A 17,520-nucleotide genomic window follows, 5' to 3' on the forward strand; every position below is an offset into this window, starting at 1 on the left:
CTTCTCAGGTTTTCAGTGCTGCCCAACCCCCCCAAAAAGGATTTGTTGGTAAATTACAGAACAGAACCTTATGAACTTAAATAGTGTGAATTTGTCAGATCTGAGCAACCAGATGCTTCCCTGCATGCCAGAACTTTTAGAAGTGGGGAGAGGAAGCTCAGGGACCCGGTGATTGGCCCGAGGCTCAAAAGGAGAGAGTACAGTGCTCTCTGGCCCCTACCTGGTCTGACACTCTACCACACCTGGTCTGACCCCACTATCAAACCTGGTCTGACCCTCTACCACCCCTGGTCTGACTCCACCATCACACCTGATCTGACCCCTCTACCGCACCTGATTTGACCCCCACTATCACACCTGGTCTGACCCTCTGTCACACCTGGTCTGACCCCACTACTGCACCTGGTCTGACCCCGCTACCGCACCTGGTCTGACCCCACTATCACACCCGGTCTGACCCCACTACCACACACCTGGTCTGACCCCACTATCACACCTGGTCTGACCCCACTACCGCACCTGGTCTGACCCCACTTATACCTGATCTGACCCCTCTACCACACCTGTTCTGACCCCTCTACCACACCTGGTCTGACCCCACTACCACTCCTGGTCTGACCCCACTATCACACCTGGTCTGACCCCTCTACCACACCTGGTCTGACCCCACTGTCACACCTGGTCCGACCCACTACCACACCTGGTCCGACCCTCTACTACACCTGGTCTGACCCTTCATCACACCTGGTCTGACCCTACTGTCACACCTGGTCCGACCCACTACCACACCTGGTCTGACCCTCTACTACACCTGGTCTGACCCTCTACTACACCTGGTCTGACCCTCTACTACACCTGGCATGTCCCTGGGCCTGAAAATTAATCCTCTCGCTGGAGGGCAACCCCTGCTGTGGCCACAGGGGTGCATGGTGAGGGGAGTGGGCTGGAGGCCTGAGTCTGGGCATGAAGCAGGGCTTGTGGATGGGAATATCTCAGCATTATCTGTACCAGCCAAGGCATTCCCTTCCTTTTTCTCCACGGGAACATGGGGATCTGATCTTTGGTTGCTGAAAACTGAAGCAAATTGAAATTGACTCTTGGATGTGGGTATCAAACAGGATGCCTTCACTTGCTGTTTAAAGATGTGCCTGTGTCATCTGTGCACATTCCCACCAATGAGGAGACCCCTCCTGCTCGGCCGTCTGCTGGGGTGGGAGGTGGCAGGAACCGCAGGACAGCAGTTTCTCTGGGTCCCTCACTGGAGAGAGTAGAATATGCCAAAAAAGCACACGTGGAAACATTAATTACAGAGTGCTTATTTTAATTAGAGGGTGATCCATGTTGGAGTATCTTCAGTTGTCAAGATCTCTTAATAAACTCCTAAGGCATGACTGTTGACATGGATAGGAATGTGAGCTAAATTCAACTCTTCTGGAACACCTGTGTTTCTCGTCTTTCCCAACACTTGACTTTACCCAATACGTATAGCAGGGCTAGTAATCCATATTAGAAAGTGTGTTGAACTCCTTTTTCAGAAAAATGACACTAAGTAGATCTTTTTTATCCTTCATAGGGCATTTGCCAGACTCCACGGGTATTCTGTGGCAATACCTGGCTGGTTGTACCAACGTCTTGTCTAATGAGCGTGTAATACGATAAGAGATCCCACCTTCCTGGTTTCCCTTCCTGCTGGAAATCTGTGTGCGGCCGAAGATGGGCCAAGTGGGGAAATCAGCATATTGTGGGCCAGTCTCCCCAGAAGGCTCAGCCAAGCTGAGGGTTCAGAGTAGAAATAAAGACAGCACGTGTGTCTGTGCCAGATGGGTCAACCCTCCCAACAGCCAAAAGCAAGCCCTTACAGCCTGGAAGCTCCTCCTGGAGTGTGATGGACACTGCCCCTCTCCCAGCTCCGCGACAGGGCCCAGATGGGCAAGAGCAAGGAGGAATCAGAACTGAGCTCGCCCAGCACCTGTGGAGGCTCCCAGTGCCACTGGGGGTGGGCATGCCCCCTTCCTTACGGCGCCTGTTGCCCACATGGTCCCCTCCAGCCACAGATTCTCCAGATGGTTATATCTCTGGGGTGTTTTTTTTTTTTTTTTTATATTCATTTATTTTTGAGAGAGAGAGAGAGCAAGCGCATGTAAGCAGGGGGAGGGGCAGAGGGAGAGAGAGAATCATTAAGCAGACTCCCCCCCCGAGCGCAGAGCCTGATGCAGGGCTCGATCCCAGGACCCTGAGATCACAACCTGAGCCGAAACCAAGTGTCAGCCGCTTAACTGACTGAGCCACCCAGGTTCCCCTCTCTATTTTTCAGAAAGCAGCCCATGAGGACCTGGGAATATGTTAAGTAGCCACTCGACCTCGCTCCTAGGACTGAGCCCACATTTAATGTTGAAGCGTCATCTGGCCAGAAGGGTCATCTTGACAAGGCCAACCTCCCCATTCCTTTCAGCCCAGCCTGCTCTCAGCATCCATGGTCATCCCACCCTGAGGAGCAGCTCAGTAGCTGCGAACAGCCCCCTTCTCCCCGGGAGGGATATTCTCCACATCCCTTCAAGGAGGTAGACATTTCAAAACCCTCCTCGCTCAAGGTGATCTCTCCCCCTTGCCTAAATCCCTCTGGCTGCAATTGAGAGCCATCTTCCTCTTGTTCTGTCCTTGGTGGAGATGAGAATAAGGAAGCCATCCTGTTTCACATCATTTCTCCACCTTCGGGATTGGTGGTGGTGGAAGCCGTGTTGCTTGTCGGTTGGTATTTATTTTTAACTAATCTCTGTGCCCAACGTGGGGCTCGAACTCACAACCCTGAGATCAAGAGTTGCACGCTCCACCGACCGAGCCAGCCAGGCGCCCCTGCAGCCGTGTTTAATATTAAGCCCTCCCAAGAAGTGAGCCGCTGTCTTACCTTTCGTACTTTGTAAGTCGAGCAGAAAAGGTCATAACCTCACCCCTCGTTTCCTGTTGGCCATTGTGTTGACCTTCTCTAGACGGCTTTTGGCTGTGCCGTCTGGAACCGACAGCACGAGCGCCCCCACCAGAGAGCTGAGCGGTGCATACCTGGGAGACCCTGTGGCCCCCGCGGCCCCCGCAGGACCGCCCTGGGATGCAAAGAAGTAACAGCATGGGCACCAGATGGAGAGAACTGTGGCTTCCCAGCAGCGCCAAAAGTGAACAGACTGAGGTTTCAGTTCGCCATAAGCCCTCAGGCTGGGATGACCATGGATGCTGAGAGCAGCCCCCCAGCACGAAAGCCACCCAAGAGGCATGTGATCAGGAGCTGCAGTGAGACAGTCGCAGAGCCCAGAGCAGGGAAACGAGACGCCCACCGTCTTTAGCCCTGGCCTGAGCGCCCCGGACCCCTGGGTTGTATTTCAGACGCCTCTCTCTGAGACCACGCTACAGCCATGCCCACGTGCGGAGGAGCATAACCAGGCGGGAGGGGAAGGGTGTCCCCACAGCAGCTCTGCCCAACGAGACACCGCATTTCTCTGTACCCCGTCCGGCGTTCCCTCCCATCCCCCATGAGATCTGCCGGCTGTGAATGTCAGGCAGTGCTGAAATGTCACAGATGTCACTGTTTCGGGGGCTGGCAAGGCCTCCTGTAAAAGACCTGTGAATTTAAACCCTCCCCGCTCCCGCCGCACGCCATGACCTTAAAAGCGAAGAAATGGCTAGCCCTTGATGGAAAAAGAAAATATTGGTTACTGTGGTCTGAATGTTTGTATCCCCCCAGGAGGTGCTTAGGTCACGAGGGTGGAGCTCAGGGATGAGTGTCTTATTGCAGAGGCTCAAGAAAGGTCCCTGTCCCTTTGACGTGAGGACACGTCTACGAGCCAGGAAGGCCAAGTCTGCCAGCATCCTGGTCTCGCACTTCCCAGCCTCCAGAACCATGAGAAAGAGATCCACGTGGCTTATCAGCTGCCTCGCTTAGGGTATTTTGTGAGAGCCGCCCGAATGGACCAAGACACTCGTTTTTAACTGTTCACTTTCCTACCACCTGCTTAAACTCTTAGAGTGTTCTAGAATAGTTTAAAACTGATGAAAAGTACCTCTCGATGGGAGGCCAGTGGTTCTCAACAGGGTACGATTTTTCCCCGGGCGACGTTAGGCAGTGCCTGGAGACATTTTTGATTAGCACAACTCGAGGGGGGCGGGGTGTTGCCAGCATCTAGTGGGCAGAGGCCGGGGATGGTGCTCACAGCTGGCCATGCACAGGCCAGCCTCTTACAACACAATGTCAACAGTGAGAAAGACGTGCTGAGCACATCATCCTGTATGCAGAGCATCGTTATCCTTTCATTATTCTAAGAACCTTGAACAGTATGCCAGGACTTGAGCCATAGCCTCTTTGTTCTCTTCGGCGGTGGGTGACAAGGAGGGATGGAGATTCAGGAGGGCGGGGAGCTAGGGAGGCAGACACCCCCCGCACAAGGGTGGAGCAGGCGGGCTGGGCCTGAGAGCCTGTTCTCCCGCTGGTCCTCAGGACTCTGCCTCGCCCTGCCTCTGCCAGACGCCCATCTACAAGCCTGGCGTTTATCTTCTCTCTCTTTGCACCCGAATTAATAGCAGTAGCTGTGAAAAGAGGCAATGGCTTACTGATAATATTCCAGTCACTTTGGTTTCTTGTCTTAATTACCTTCCTAATTTGCACTTTGGGTGGAACACCTGGGGTGTGAGCTCCAGTCAGCTATGTTTTCCTCTGCTCCTTTTCCACCCAGCGGGTTCTTTCTACCATCTGTTGATCTTAAGTATCTGCCTTAATTCTCTTATTTATGTTCTTTCCGCGTGGGTAATTTGTCTTGGTCTCTCATTAGTTTCTCTCCCGGGTATTATCCTACCTTCAGAGAAGGTAGCGACTGCGTTCCTTTTCCCCAAGGATCTCTCCTTCCCCTGGTGGGTGGTGGGGGGAGGCTTTGGCCCCCTCCCACAGGCAACTTGTGCTTTGGAAGCTGGTCTCACCCTAGGGCAGAGCCCAGAGGAGGAAGGGGCTCATTTTGCAATTCATCAGAGCAGGTTCCCTCACTGTTGGCCCAGGTACGGGGTGGGGGCAGAGGCACTATGCATTCACTTTGCTCCAAACCTCTTTGGGGTACGGATTCAGATACCAGCTCTTGCCACCCACACCTGGGAGAAAGCCAGAAGCCAGATCGGCAAATGGGTGGGGGTGGGGGAGAGTGGGGGCCTGAGATTCGAGGGCTGGCTCTGCTTCTTGAGGCTTGTGTCCCTTTGAGCAGATGCTTTTTCTCCTGCCTTAACTGGGTACTCCCCTGCCCAACCTCCCAGAGCCACTGAGGGCATTTATATAAGTCAGAGTACTGGGACTTTTGCCAAATAACAAGAAGGGCTTAGTTTGCTAATTAATATAGGTCCTGTGGCTCTGGGCCGCACTATCATTTACATTAAAATGACTAATTAGAGCAAAATCTTGAACAAAAGAGCAGAGCAACTGTTGTTTATAGTTTAGAGAAGGAAATTTTTTTCAGAGGAAGGGATATGCCCCTCTGGTGTCATAAAACACCCCTTAGTCCCTCCCTAGCTTTTGACACCTCTCCCCGGTGGGCCAGGGGTCCCTGGTGAAGCTCTTTGCCTTGGAAACCCACAGCTACCTCTGAGAGAGGGTTGAGGGGCTGTGTTAGCACAAAACAAAGTTGAGAACAGCAGGTTTGTAAACACTGGACTCTGATGGTAGGAGACTGGCCAGATGGAGGCATCTCAGATGTCCTCCAACTTTCTGAGATTCAGAAGATGCATTAAAAGGCTTCCCCCATCCTGCTGGAAAAGATGCCTGGAACCCCCAGACATATCCATCGCAGCCCGCACTGAAATCCAGCCCCTCCCCTAGGACACTCCTCCTTTGGGAAGCTTGTCAGATGCATCAGGCAAATCTGGAGATGCTGAACATGCGTCCAAAGCCCTCCCTGGAGCTGTGGCTTCCTCTCCAACCTCAGAGGACTTTTCCAAAAGAGACAGAAAAGAACGCACGGCCAGGGAGAGCGAAGAGCCTGGACCTCAGAACCGGAGCCCGCCTGGGCTCTCAGACCGGCTCCCCCTCCCCTTTCCTCTCCGATGTGGGAGCAGAGGTGACGATCCCCACCTTTACTTCATGCTTCTAGCCCGGCGTCTGGCCCACAGGTGGCCACCGGCCCCCCATTTTCAAAAGAAAGACCACAAAGACGCTAAGATCTTGAATACAAGGCCTGATTTAGAATCAGAGTCATCTCAGAGGAAAGACTTGCTGAATGAAGCCTCAGCCTTTGTGAAGAATTTACATCAGGAGCCTTAAAAATTGAGCAAACATAAATCCGTTTTTAAAAGCTTGATTTGAAACGTCTGGTTGCTCTGGCAGCGCGGACTTGGCTGGCCACCTCCGCCCCAGAGCTCATTAGAGGCACCGTCTTGGGCTTTTCAGTAGTCGGCTACGGTGTGAGCCGTGCGTGCCGGGAGGATGCTGCCTGGTTTTGGAAAGACACCCCCCCAAACCCCTAAATTCTGAGTCTGACAGTGGCCCAAGAGTCATGCCACGTCATCTGTGGGGTTTCCTGCACCTCTAGAGTCCTAGGATTCTGTATCCCATCATTGGTCATTATGAGAAACATGGGAAGATATCTGGTGGAGCATCAAAATCCCAAATTCTCAATCAGCAGCCTCCAGTGGCTATAGCCACCCGATAAGGTCCCCACAGGAGACTGAAGCACAGAGGGTAAACTGAGGCAAACAAAGAGCCCTTTATGCCTTAGCAGGGTCTTTGGACTCCAGACCCCACCGTGGTTTCTTGGTGAACCAGACTGGATTATAGGTGAGCTCTTAGGCCTTAACACAAGACAATTCTGAGCAATCCTTTGGTCTCCAGGTGTCCCCTAGAGTCATCATTGCAAGCCCAGCGTCCCTCGCCCACCCCAGCTAAACAGGACACAAAGGACAAAAAGAGGCATTTCAAGGAGACAGTGAATCCCAAAAGAAAACAAGCCCTTCTCACTCAGTAGATTTTTCCCCTCTTCCCGCTTTACAACACAAAAGTTCCTCCTGGCCCCAAAAGCCCTTGGTCTTGATTCTGACCAATATTGGTGGTCCTCTTTCCGGCCTTGATTCAGAGGGGTCTTTAAATTCTCCCACAGATATCAGAAAGTGTTTTTTGTTGTTGTTGTTGTTGTTGTTGTTGTTGTTTTAAGATTTTATTTATTTGACAGAGAGAGACACAGCGAGAGAGGGAACACACGCAGGGGGAGCGGGAGAGGGAGAAGCAGGCTTCCCGCCAAGCGGGGAGCCCGATGCGGGGCTCGATCCCCGACCTGAGAAGGCAGACCCTTAACGACTGAGCCACCCGGGCGCCCCAGAAAGTGTTTTAACATTGTGGGACGACCCCACTGATCCCGGGCCACTGGGACAGTTCCGTTTTTCCATAATCTCTCCCTCTCTGTCAGATACTCATAGACCAGCGTTGTCCTCCACATGTGATCCAAGTCGGGGTTTGGTAAGCTTGGCAGGCGCACTAGGCCCTCTGGAAAGGACTTGGGGAATCACCTTGTACATCCCCAAGCCTAAGCTAGACTATAGCCACGCCATCTCAGAGTAGACTGGGACAGTCTACCATTTCAAGATGGCTCCTCAAACATACGGGAAGACCTCACTGGGCTTCATCAGCCTTGGATATCTTGTCACTTGAGCTAATAAAACCCTATGTGTTTAGCTCGGGAGTCAGTCAGTCATCAAGCTCTTTCTGTAAAGGGCCAGACAGTAAATATTTTAGGTCTTTGGGCCATACGGTCTCTGTCACAACTACTCATCTCTGCTGATGTCATGCAAAACCAGCCATAGACAACTCGTCAACCGATAAGCATGGCTGTGTGCCAATGAAGCTTTATTTGTGAACACTAAAATTATATAGTTGTCATGTGTCATGAAATACTATTCTTTCTTTGATTTTTTTCCAATTATTTAAAAATGTAAAAATCATTCTTAGCTTACTAAGAACAAAAACAGGCAGTGGGCTAGATTTGGCCCCCAGACCATCGTTGGCCAAACCCCCAGTTGAAACTCCTGTTATGTGGATTTTCTGTTGCTGGCAGCCTCAGGCAGTCTCACCTGACACAGTGATGGTGATGTACCTTATTCGAAAATTGCTCCTAACCCCTTGTGGTTTTTTTTCTATGTGTTTCAGAGGGACTTGCTGTCGGCGTTGGATTTGGGGCTGTAGAAAAGACGGCATCAGCCACCTTCGAGAGTGCCAGGTAAGCCAGCACCCTAGAGCATGGCGCGGCATCCAGTGGTGCTCTGGAAATGCTTGTTACCTGGATGGGCACCCCCAGCCCCACTGGTGGAAGTGGGGGCAAGGTCAGGTGAGGCTTACCTGAGAGAGGAACTCCATCAAAGAAGCAGATGTACACCATTTGTCAGATGAGCTATCTAATGGGTAACCACTTTGAAAACACCCACATGCATATAATCACCTGCATCCCCCAAATCCTTTAAATGTATAAAGACTAAACACCAAAAACAAAACAAAAAAACAGAGCCAGCTCTGATGCTCTCACCTGCTCCCTCCTTTTAAAGCCCCCCCCCCCTTCTCTTTCTGGACACTGCACTTCCCTGCTTTCCCCCCTTAGTGTCTGTTCCTCTGCAGGTTCTCCTGCGGGCTTCTCATCCTGTGGCCCCTTCGGAAATGTTGATGTTGCCCAGGAGCCGTCGCTGGGTCTCCCTTTCTCCCCACTTGGTGCAGTCCCCTTGGGGAACCTTCTCCATTTCCAAGACTTTATTTTCCATCTGTTTTCTGGGGATGCCAACGTTGGTGTTCAGCCTAGATTGTTTGCCGGAGCTTAGTCCTCCAGGTCCAGCTCTCTTGCAGACACCTCCACTTAGGTGTTTCTCGGGATCCCCACATTCAGCTGATTGCCTCCATCTGCCATCTGGCAAAACCTGCCCCTCCTGCAGGCCTCCCCCGCACCGCCTGGCCCCCAGCTGACCAAACCAAATTCACTGCTATCCTCCACTCCTTATTTCCATAGGCAATCTTCCATAGGTAATCACCGTACCTTATAAATTCTTCTTCCCTTCTACCTCCCTGGTGTTACAAAGCGCCTAGATGAGGCTACAGCCTTGGGACCACAAAAGGGCTTATCCCTTAGCCATCATGGAGATGGGCTCTACACGGTCCCCCGTGCCTGCAAAACCATGAATACTACAGCCTCCGGGCTGGAGGAGAGCAGGGAGGAGCCTTCCATCCAAGGCTGGCAAAGTCAGGTGCCTTCAGGAGACTAAGGGGCAAGAAAACACGTGGACACAGTCATTGGGTGGAGACCGTTGGGAATGGTGAGGACGGAGGTGAATCTCAGCTAGGTGGTACGTGCACTATCGAAAGGCGCAATTATTTTAAAAATGAAACTCACGTTACAGAGATGGCCCAGGGGCCACTGGTTTCTGACCCCTGCATCTAGCTCATTTCACTGCCTTCTGATTGAGGCAACCTAAAAATCAACCCCCCGCCCCCCGCCTCCGCTGCCCCATGAGGCAACGGCCCCGCCTCCTCCGGGTTTCAACCCTGTGTCTATCCCCTGTGCTTGTCAGGAACTCGCTTCTCCCAGAGCCCCTTTCCCGTGCTTTCCGGCGGCCAAACCTGCGTGAAGCCTCTTTATGCCCCATCAACCTCCATGTCCCTTGGCCGACATGGGGCCCCTGGCTGTTAGGTGTAGCCTCTGCCCGTCTTTAAATTCTAATGCTGCATGTTAGGGGACATGTGTGCTCCTTGAAGCCCCAGATGTGTGTGTGGGCTGGCATGTTCCAAGTCGAAACTCCCCCTGTTCTCAGCTTCTCATTCCCGCCTGCCGGGCCCGCAAGTCACTCCAGCGTCGTCCGTTAACATGATGTCCATTGTGAAAACCAAATGAAAGGTAGATTGGGGGGGGGGCGCGGGGGAGAACTGTATGATGTGAGAAATGTCACCCAAATCAAGGGCGAATGGTGAATGATAATGCCCTGCAGACTGCTCTTCTTGCACGGGATGGGAGTGTGGCTCTGTGTCCCCTGCACAGCCGTGTTGATCTTGACCTCGCCTAGACCATGAGACACTTCCGAGTCAGCGGGAGCTAGGGAGGCACAGCAGCCCCGAGGGGCTGGCCCTGGAAGCATCCACAGGCCAGGTCCTCCCAGGGCACAGGCACCTCGCACGTTGCAGTAGGTCTGTGGCCCGCAGGTGACAGCCCTGGCCCCCGTCCCTGTGCTCACAGGCCAGGCCTTCGGTCCGGTGGCGCTGTGTCTCCTGGGACATGGAGATGTCAACTCAGATCGCCCTCTCTTCTATCACCTGTACTTTCTGCTCATCTTGATAAATATTTCTGAAGAAAGTAGAGCAAAAACCTTTCCAACCCAGCTCCTCCCTTCCCTTTGACCAAGCAGGCTCTCTCGGAGTTACATAAACCCTCCACAGGACCCTCCCCATCCCACTGGGAGTGAGCTGGGGCTGCAGGCCTCAGGATTTTCAGCCTCACAAAACCGTCTGCTGAATGAGCTGCCAGGCGGGGCTTGTGGGGGGCGATTCTCACGCCTCCGCACCGCACCCACCCCCCCAGCCACAGCCTGGGGGGCGGAGATGTTGGAGCTCTGGCACCATCACTGCTATGTCCAGAGGGTCTCCCTCAAGCAGACCCCACCCTTCAGCCCATTTTCCCCACCCAGAAATCCATATCTAGTTCGTGATTTGGGTTTCTCCTTAACAAATGCCTGTGATCATACCCTTGAGTGGGGAAAACTGCACAACAGCCCCCAGGCCAGGCTTGTGAGCTTTCTCGGCCCTTCGCTCACAGTTCAAATGAGTTTCCATGGGAGGATGGGGACCAGCGGGCGGTCGTCAAAAGGGAGCGAGGGAGGAGGAGAAAGAAAGCGACAGGCGAATAATGCCAGAGGGTGGGCTGCAAGGGCTAAGTCATCAGATGATTAAACACATCTCGTCAAAGAGACAGGTTTTGCTTGATAAAATTCCAGCTCTGTGTGCTACAGAAGGGGCTTGCTTCAGACATGACACGGGAAGGTTGGAAATAAAGGCATGAGCAAAGGTACAAGGTACGCGCTGACCAAAAGAAAGCCGGAATGGCAGTTTTAGAATCAGACAAAGCAGACTTTGAGGCAGAAAGCCGCATAAAGAATAAAGGTCAGTACTTCCCAAGAAGAGAAACCGCGCCCCAGGACTTTGTAACCCTGTGCATCTGTATGCACCTAGCAACGGTAAGTCTCAAACTGGTTAGGAATAATGGTCAGAATTGCAAGGAAAAAAAAAAAAGACAAAACCACCATCCTGGTGAGTGGTTATGATCCCCTCTCCGGCACTGAGAAAACAGGTGAAAAGTTAGCACCATGTCCATCACGGACGGATGCAGGGCCCCAACCTAGCGATTAGAAAACCTCCATTCTCTTTAAGCACACATGGGCGTGTTTCCCAAAATTGAGGAGAGGGCTGTGCCGCAGAGGTCAGAGCGCCCCCAAATCGATACTGTTCGGACCCCGGTCTGACTGCAGTGCGACATAACTGAAAATCACAGAAAAGATAGGCAAAGTAGTTGGTTAGTGGGCCATAAGGGAGGGATACAAACCCAATGTGTGTCTCTTCCCTCCCATTGGGGGCGCTTCCGAGAACGCAGGGTACTTCATCAGGAGTGTGGGGGCGGGCACCCCGGAGAGGTGGAGATGACAGAGGCAGGGGACACTGTGAACAAGTGCCCACATTGGTCCCCAAGGCGTTTTTAGGGCCAGGCGAGGATGGAGTTCACATGGTGCTTCCTAGAAGGCCAGCCTGACGGCTGAGGAAGCCCATCATTGAGCAAGAGGTTGGCAGCTAGGGTAGGTTCTGATGCAGGGACCTGACAAAACCCAAGAGGTGATTTGAACAGCGATCTGGCTCTGATGGGATAATTTTGGGGGGAAGGGGTAGACCAGTGTGAAGAATTCAGCCCTCGAACAGATCGGTAGTGACCACCCGCAGCCGTGCACCTGCATAGCTCCCAGGACGGCGAGGGAGGCGGTGACGGTGTGGGAATGAAGAGGGACCAGTGGGAGGGAGGAAGAGGTTTTCAGTGCAGAACCGCCCGATGGCAGCTGTCGGCTGATTTTGTTGTGTGGAAGGGAGAAGGGAGAATCAGGTTCGGGCAACAGGGAGATATAGGTAATCACGTGGCGCCGTGGAAGGGTCCCCAGGGAGGCAGTACGCATTTGCACGGACTTGGGAACAGAAGGTACCTGGCACGTGCCTGGGCTATGCATGGGTCAAGCTCGCTGCTGCACATTTCGTGCAGGGGGTCAGCAAACTGCAGCCCATGGGCCAGATCTGGCCCAACACCCGGTTCTGGAAATGGCATTTTCTTAGAACACAGCCAAAACCCGTGTGTTTTACATATCATCTGTCGCTCCTTCTGTGCTGTGATGGTTGAGTTGGGTAGTTGCCACAGAATCTCACTGCTGAAGGCTGAGAATATTTATTATTTGGCCCATTGCAGTGGAAGACCATAATTTTAGTCCAGATCTGTCATCAGACACTCTGACGCATGCCCGCTAACTTTTGTACGACCTCTTACTTGTGCCCTGTGTATAATGCATCTGGAAGCAGGAGGTTCTCTTCCCACCCACATGGTATCGCAGCCACCGGGAGAGAAGAGAAAGGTACAAAGAAATACTCCCTTGAAGGCACGCGCTTCAATTCTGACCTGGACTCGGGCAGGACACGGGTGTATGATTTGTGTTTGGCTTCTGCCACCTAGTGTTCGGTTGCTGTCACTTCACCTTTATGGCGCCCTCCCCAAGGCCCTCCTGAGCTCCCTCCACCTTTCCTTCCTCACTGGACAGCTTGCCTGGTGCTCTTCATCCGGAATTCAGCATCCCCCTGAATTACAAAGAATCTCAGGCCTCAAAGGGCAGCCCGTGGCTCAAGGGAAACACTGCTTTTTCTGATCTGGCCCCATAGCAATTTCTTCTGGTTTCACCACAAAGAAATTCTTCAGACCACATGTCCTTGGGGAGTTTGCTGCTTAAACAGTTTTCCTTTCTGAAGTGGCATTACCTCCAATGAACGTGTTCCCCAGAGAGGAAACATGCCCTCTGCTCTCACTCGACTCCGTGGCAGGTATAATTCAAACCAGCAGGGAGAGCGAAGTTACTTATGCACAAGCATTTTCCTTCACATAGCAATTCCTATTTAGGCTTTGACTCAGCACACCCGTTGGGAGGTGTCTGTCATCTTTGAACACACCCCGACCGGCAGGTGCAACAGGCTTCGTGGAGCTGAGGAGGCTGGCTGGCTGCAGATTCATAGTGTGCCATGGATGATCCACAAGCCACATCCCCAAGGCGCTCCTGGACTGTGCCCCAACCAACTAAGGCTAACCCACACCCAGATGCTTGGGAAGGGATGCCAGGTCGATTAGCCTGTGTTCCGACCAAAGATAAGGTCATTAAGTTATGGGGCATGGCGGGGACATCAAAATAAAATTTTAAAGTATATGTTTGCCTCCCAGATCAAGGAGTAAGTCGTAAGTCAGATATATGCTTTCCCCGGCTTGAAAACCAATACATGTGTTGGTATATTAATGATCACTTAAGACAGCAGTCATTGGTCAACTAAGTAGCCATTTGTTTAGAAACAAAAATGGCAGGAGACACATTTTCCTGGTCATTAGTCAACAGTCTCCAGTTGATGAGTAGGTCTGTATTTGGAAGTCACCTATTACTTATGTGCTTCTATATGTCCAACTAGTCTCCCTACTTCGGTTCCAGTAAATTCTTGAAAACAGGTTTGCAAATTAAATGTGGGGCAGGTCAAGAACAGGCGTCACTGTTGTGGTGGGGAGGGGTCTTGGAGAAATGAAGTGTAAACTTCTCCATCATAGTTCACTCACACCTGCCATAACTGCCTCCACAGGTCAAGCTGCTCTTACGAGGCCCCTAGACCTCTCTTGGCAGGACCAACTCCCAGACTTCCAGAAAGTTCTCAGGAGACGCTCCTTCCTCGGGCTGCTGGTCTTGACCTCCCCCCTTCCCCACCCATGGAATTGGGTCTCACCATTCCCCCGAGGGGAAGCCACAGCCCGGCCCGGTCTCTCTGGAGAGTGGTCTTCAGCCTGAGAAGCGGAACCCCAGCATGGGGACAGGAAGGTGCCTGGGAGAGGGGATACTTTTCACACCTTGACCCAACCACGGCAGAATGGCCCACACCCGCTCCCCCTCCCCGTGCCACACGCCCCGCCGTCCCCCTCCCGCCTTGATCCCTCCAGCAGAACTAGGAGTGAATTCTTGTGCTGTTCTGGATTTGCAACAGCAGATCATGCTCTCAATTCTGTTTTCTGCCAACAAGCCCTTCTCTTGAACCCATCAAGCTACCTTGCCTGGAATTCTAGAGTTATCTATTGGCAGCACTGTCTCTGAAATTGTTCTTTCTAGCCCTCCCCCACAGTGATCACTTTACCCTGAATACTGAAGAGACCGGGGAGTTTGCAAGCATCAGGCAGGTGGCGCAGAGCGCCACCATGCTGTGGTTTGACATCATTGTCGCCAGGTGATGTGCAAACAATGACAGGGACAGAGGGGGCTGGAAGCAGTGGAGACACGTTGATGTCAGAAGCAGCGGGCGTCCTCCGCAGAAGTCATACCTACAAAAGCTGAAGACCATGTACTATATGCAAGTTTATAAAAATCCGGTGTGCATTTTCATAGCGTCTTTGTATTCCAGCTGATAGTTCAATCAATTCAGCACCGAGGGCTCTTCCCCCGCCTTGCTCTCTTACTGCCCCGCCTCAGCCTGACACCAAAGCTTTGGTGTGGCTCCCTGCCCCCCAGGAAGGAGGGGAATACGGAACGACAGGGAAAGAGCAGGAAGCCCCTTTGCCCGTGACTGTGGCACCTGGAGGAAAACGGTGGTGCGAACGGATCTAACTGCGGAACACCCCAAAATCCATTAGCGTTTTTTTTAGCACATTTTAGGGGTAACACATTTATTTTTCTAATGACTTTTTAAAGAAATGTTATAAAAGTTATTATATTAGTCGTGAACGTAACAAGGATGAGCCTGAAAGCCCGCCACACACATGGGTGGAGCCAGACGCGGACTGAGCAGTTCCTCGGGACATTGCAGAGCCCTTCACTCCACAGCGCTATTCCTGAGCGCTCCCCACAGGGTTTTGTGTGGGGTTGGGTTTTTGTGGGGTTTTTTTGACATTTTGCTCCCCCTTGCCCCCATCGCACCTCAGGAAGTGCCCCTTCCATCCTTGGAACACCTGGGGGCTCTGGATGGAACGAGCCTCCGAGGAACTGTCTGCAGGTGCATTGCTCCAGGAGGCTTGACCACCAGGAGCCAGAAGGGATGGGGGCTGGGAAGCGGGGGCCAGAAAGGAAATGTCTCGGCTCCTTCTCCAGGGTCCTTGTCCAAACCCCAGCATTCTTACTGCCCTCTGCCACTCTCTTTCCCAGCTCCTTCTTCCTTCCCATGCGTTTTTATGCTCCCTGCAAGAGCAGCATGAGACAGAAAGCAATGAAAAAAGTAACAGCATCCTGACAGTAAGGCACCTCCAGCTCCTGTGTTTTGTCCCCTAGTCCTGCCAAAGTTTTTCTTTGACCAAGTTATCCTCTCTGGGGATAGGGGCATCCTCTCCAACGCTTTGCCCTCCATGTCCCTGGGTCTGTGCAGACAAACGGATGTCATTGTTACCTGGAGACCCGGGAACTCTCCAGCTGATGAGGCAGAGAATCCGGACCTTCACAGCCATTCATTTGGGAAGCATGCCCCCTCGGGGAGCCTGCTGCCCGTACATCCCAGCATTGGCTGGATGGAGAGATGCACACACGGATGAATGAAAATCTGTTGATCACTTACCTGTCACCTGAGATTGTCCCATGAGAAACTGAGAAACTGTTTCATCTTAGTCTGGCTTCACCCACGTATCTGGCAGACTTTCCACACTTCCCAGGACAGCGGTGATAAATACCATCATTTTAACAAAGGAGCACCCCCCCCTCCAGGAAGGAGACAAAGAGAAATCTGATTGGTTTGGGGGTGTTCTGGAAGTCAGGACTCTTCACACCTCTGCTTGCCGCGTGTCTAAGGTGACCATCCGCTGTGTTGGAGTGACCTCACCGGGAAGCCCAGCAACAGTCATTCATCCCCCTCTGCTGGTATGAGATTGGGGAGCCATGTCTCACTCTGAAAGATGGTTTCCCTTAAAGGATGGGGACATTCTCTGATGTGAATCTCCAACGGCTGTATGTGCCTACTCACATGCCCATCCCTCCACACACACAGTTCTACAGAGACAGAAAAATGCCCGCGAGGGTTACTAGGAAATGTGCTCATTTCAGCACGCTGTCCTTCCAGTGGTACCTCTGGGTCAAGCAGGTGGGACTTGGGCAAGCAAGCCCCTGGCAATCCGACCGTGTCCTTGACTCTTACTTACTACCTACACCGCAGTTTCCATGGGCATTGCATGAAGAGGGGTGGGTTGTATCTGGAGTCCTGGCACTGTTGGGCTTCGTGGGACATAAAAACATCCCCTGTGTGTGTGAATACGGACATAGAACTGCCACCTTCTATGTTTTGCAAAGTAAAGGCATTGAAAGAAAGTCACTATCACAGGCTCTCACTGTCCATCAGTTCTTTTATGAGGGATCTCTCTGTTCAAAATATACTCATCACCAAAGAAATTAGTTCATATACTCAGGAAAAAACAAAGTCCTACCTTCCAGATGGGAATTTACCTGTCTTCATCTTCCCCCCCCCCCCTCCATTCAAATTCAGAGCAATATATAACATGAAAAGCTTGTTCAATACTACTTGAAATGTAATTATGTTCTTCATACAGATTAGTGAGGTTGAGCCCCACTGGACAATGCAACAAGGGCATCTTGGCCATCCACTTCATTCTACTGTGTATCAAGCTTTGCTGAAAATCTTACAGTGTTGTAAACTGTGTTGAAAATCAGTTTCTCTAAATCAGGATGGGGTATTTGCAAATATGTTCCTTTGCGTTCTCCTGCCCTATCATCTTCCCCTGTATGCAGAAGCCATTCCGGAAAGGAAGCAAGGTGACAGAGGGAAGTCTTTCCAGGGATCTGGACACTTGAATTCCTGGCATTACCCGGAAAGAGAACACCTTCTCTTGGAGAAGCACCTGATACCGGAAGGCACTAAATTCCTTTTAATTGACTAATTCTGTTTCTGCTACTGTGTGGAAACGAGGACTCCAGGACAGGGTAATATCATAGGAAAAAGGATTAATTTTTAACGCACATCTGACTTCCAGGGTGTAAATCTTGATACAGACACACAAGGAGTGGAGTGCCTATTTGCCCGATGTGGGGCTTGGGGTATGATCTGAGAGAAGGCAAGGAACAGCGACACCGTCAACCCCAGACCCTTGTGCACCTGCTTCCCAGGCCACGAAGACAGCAGGTGTCACTCATGGGAAGGGAGATAGAGCGCCTCCCACCGACAGCTGGTCACATGCGCAGGGCACAGTGAGACAGACCTGTGAGACGGCCCTGGGGTGGGAGGTG

At 52.1% G+C, this 17,520-nt stretch overlaps 1 protein-coding gene across 7 annotated transcripts in view; it reads left to right on the plus strand.

Annotated features, from left to right (window-relative positions):
* The window catches only part of SLC39A11 (solute carrier family 39 member 11), a 439,134-nt gene that overhangs the window by 257,209 nt on the left and 164,405 nt on the right, over positions 1–17,520 (plus strand). For 4 of the 7 annotated variants that reach the window (XM_073883184.1, XM_073883183.1, XM_025889875.2 and 1 more), the window contains exon 7: positions 8,159–8,228. In XM_073883184.1, coding sequence (XP_073739285.1) covers positions 8,159–8,228 — 70 coding nt within the window. Of the gene's footprint in view, positions 1–8,158; positions 8,229–13,897; positions 16,668–17,520 lie in introns of those variants that run through there. The other 3 variants (XM_073883182.1, XM_073883180.1, XM_073883181.1) reach the window with 3 other exon arrangements.

This window comes from Callorhinus ursinus, unplaced genomic scaffold (assembly GCF_003265705.2).
Source record: "Callorhinus ursinus isolate GAN/ISIS: 27379988/994484 unplaced genomic scaffold, GSC_fseal_2.0 scaffold50, whole genome shotgun sequence".
NCBI classification, from domain to species: domain Eukaryota; kingdom Metazoa; phylum Chordata; class Mammalia; order Carnivora; family Otariidae; genus Callorhinus; species Callorhinus ursinus.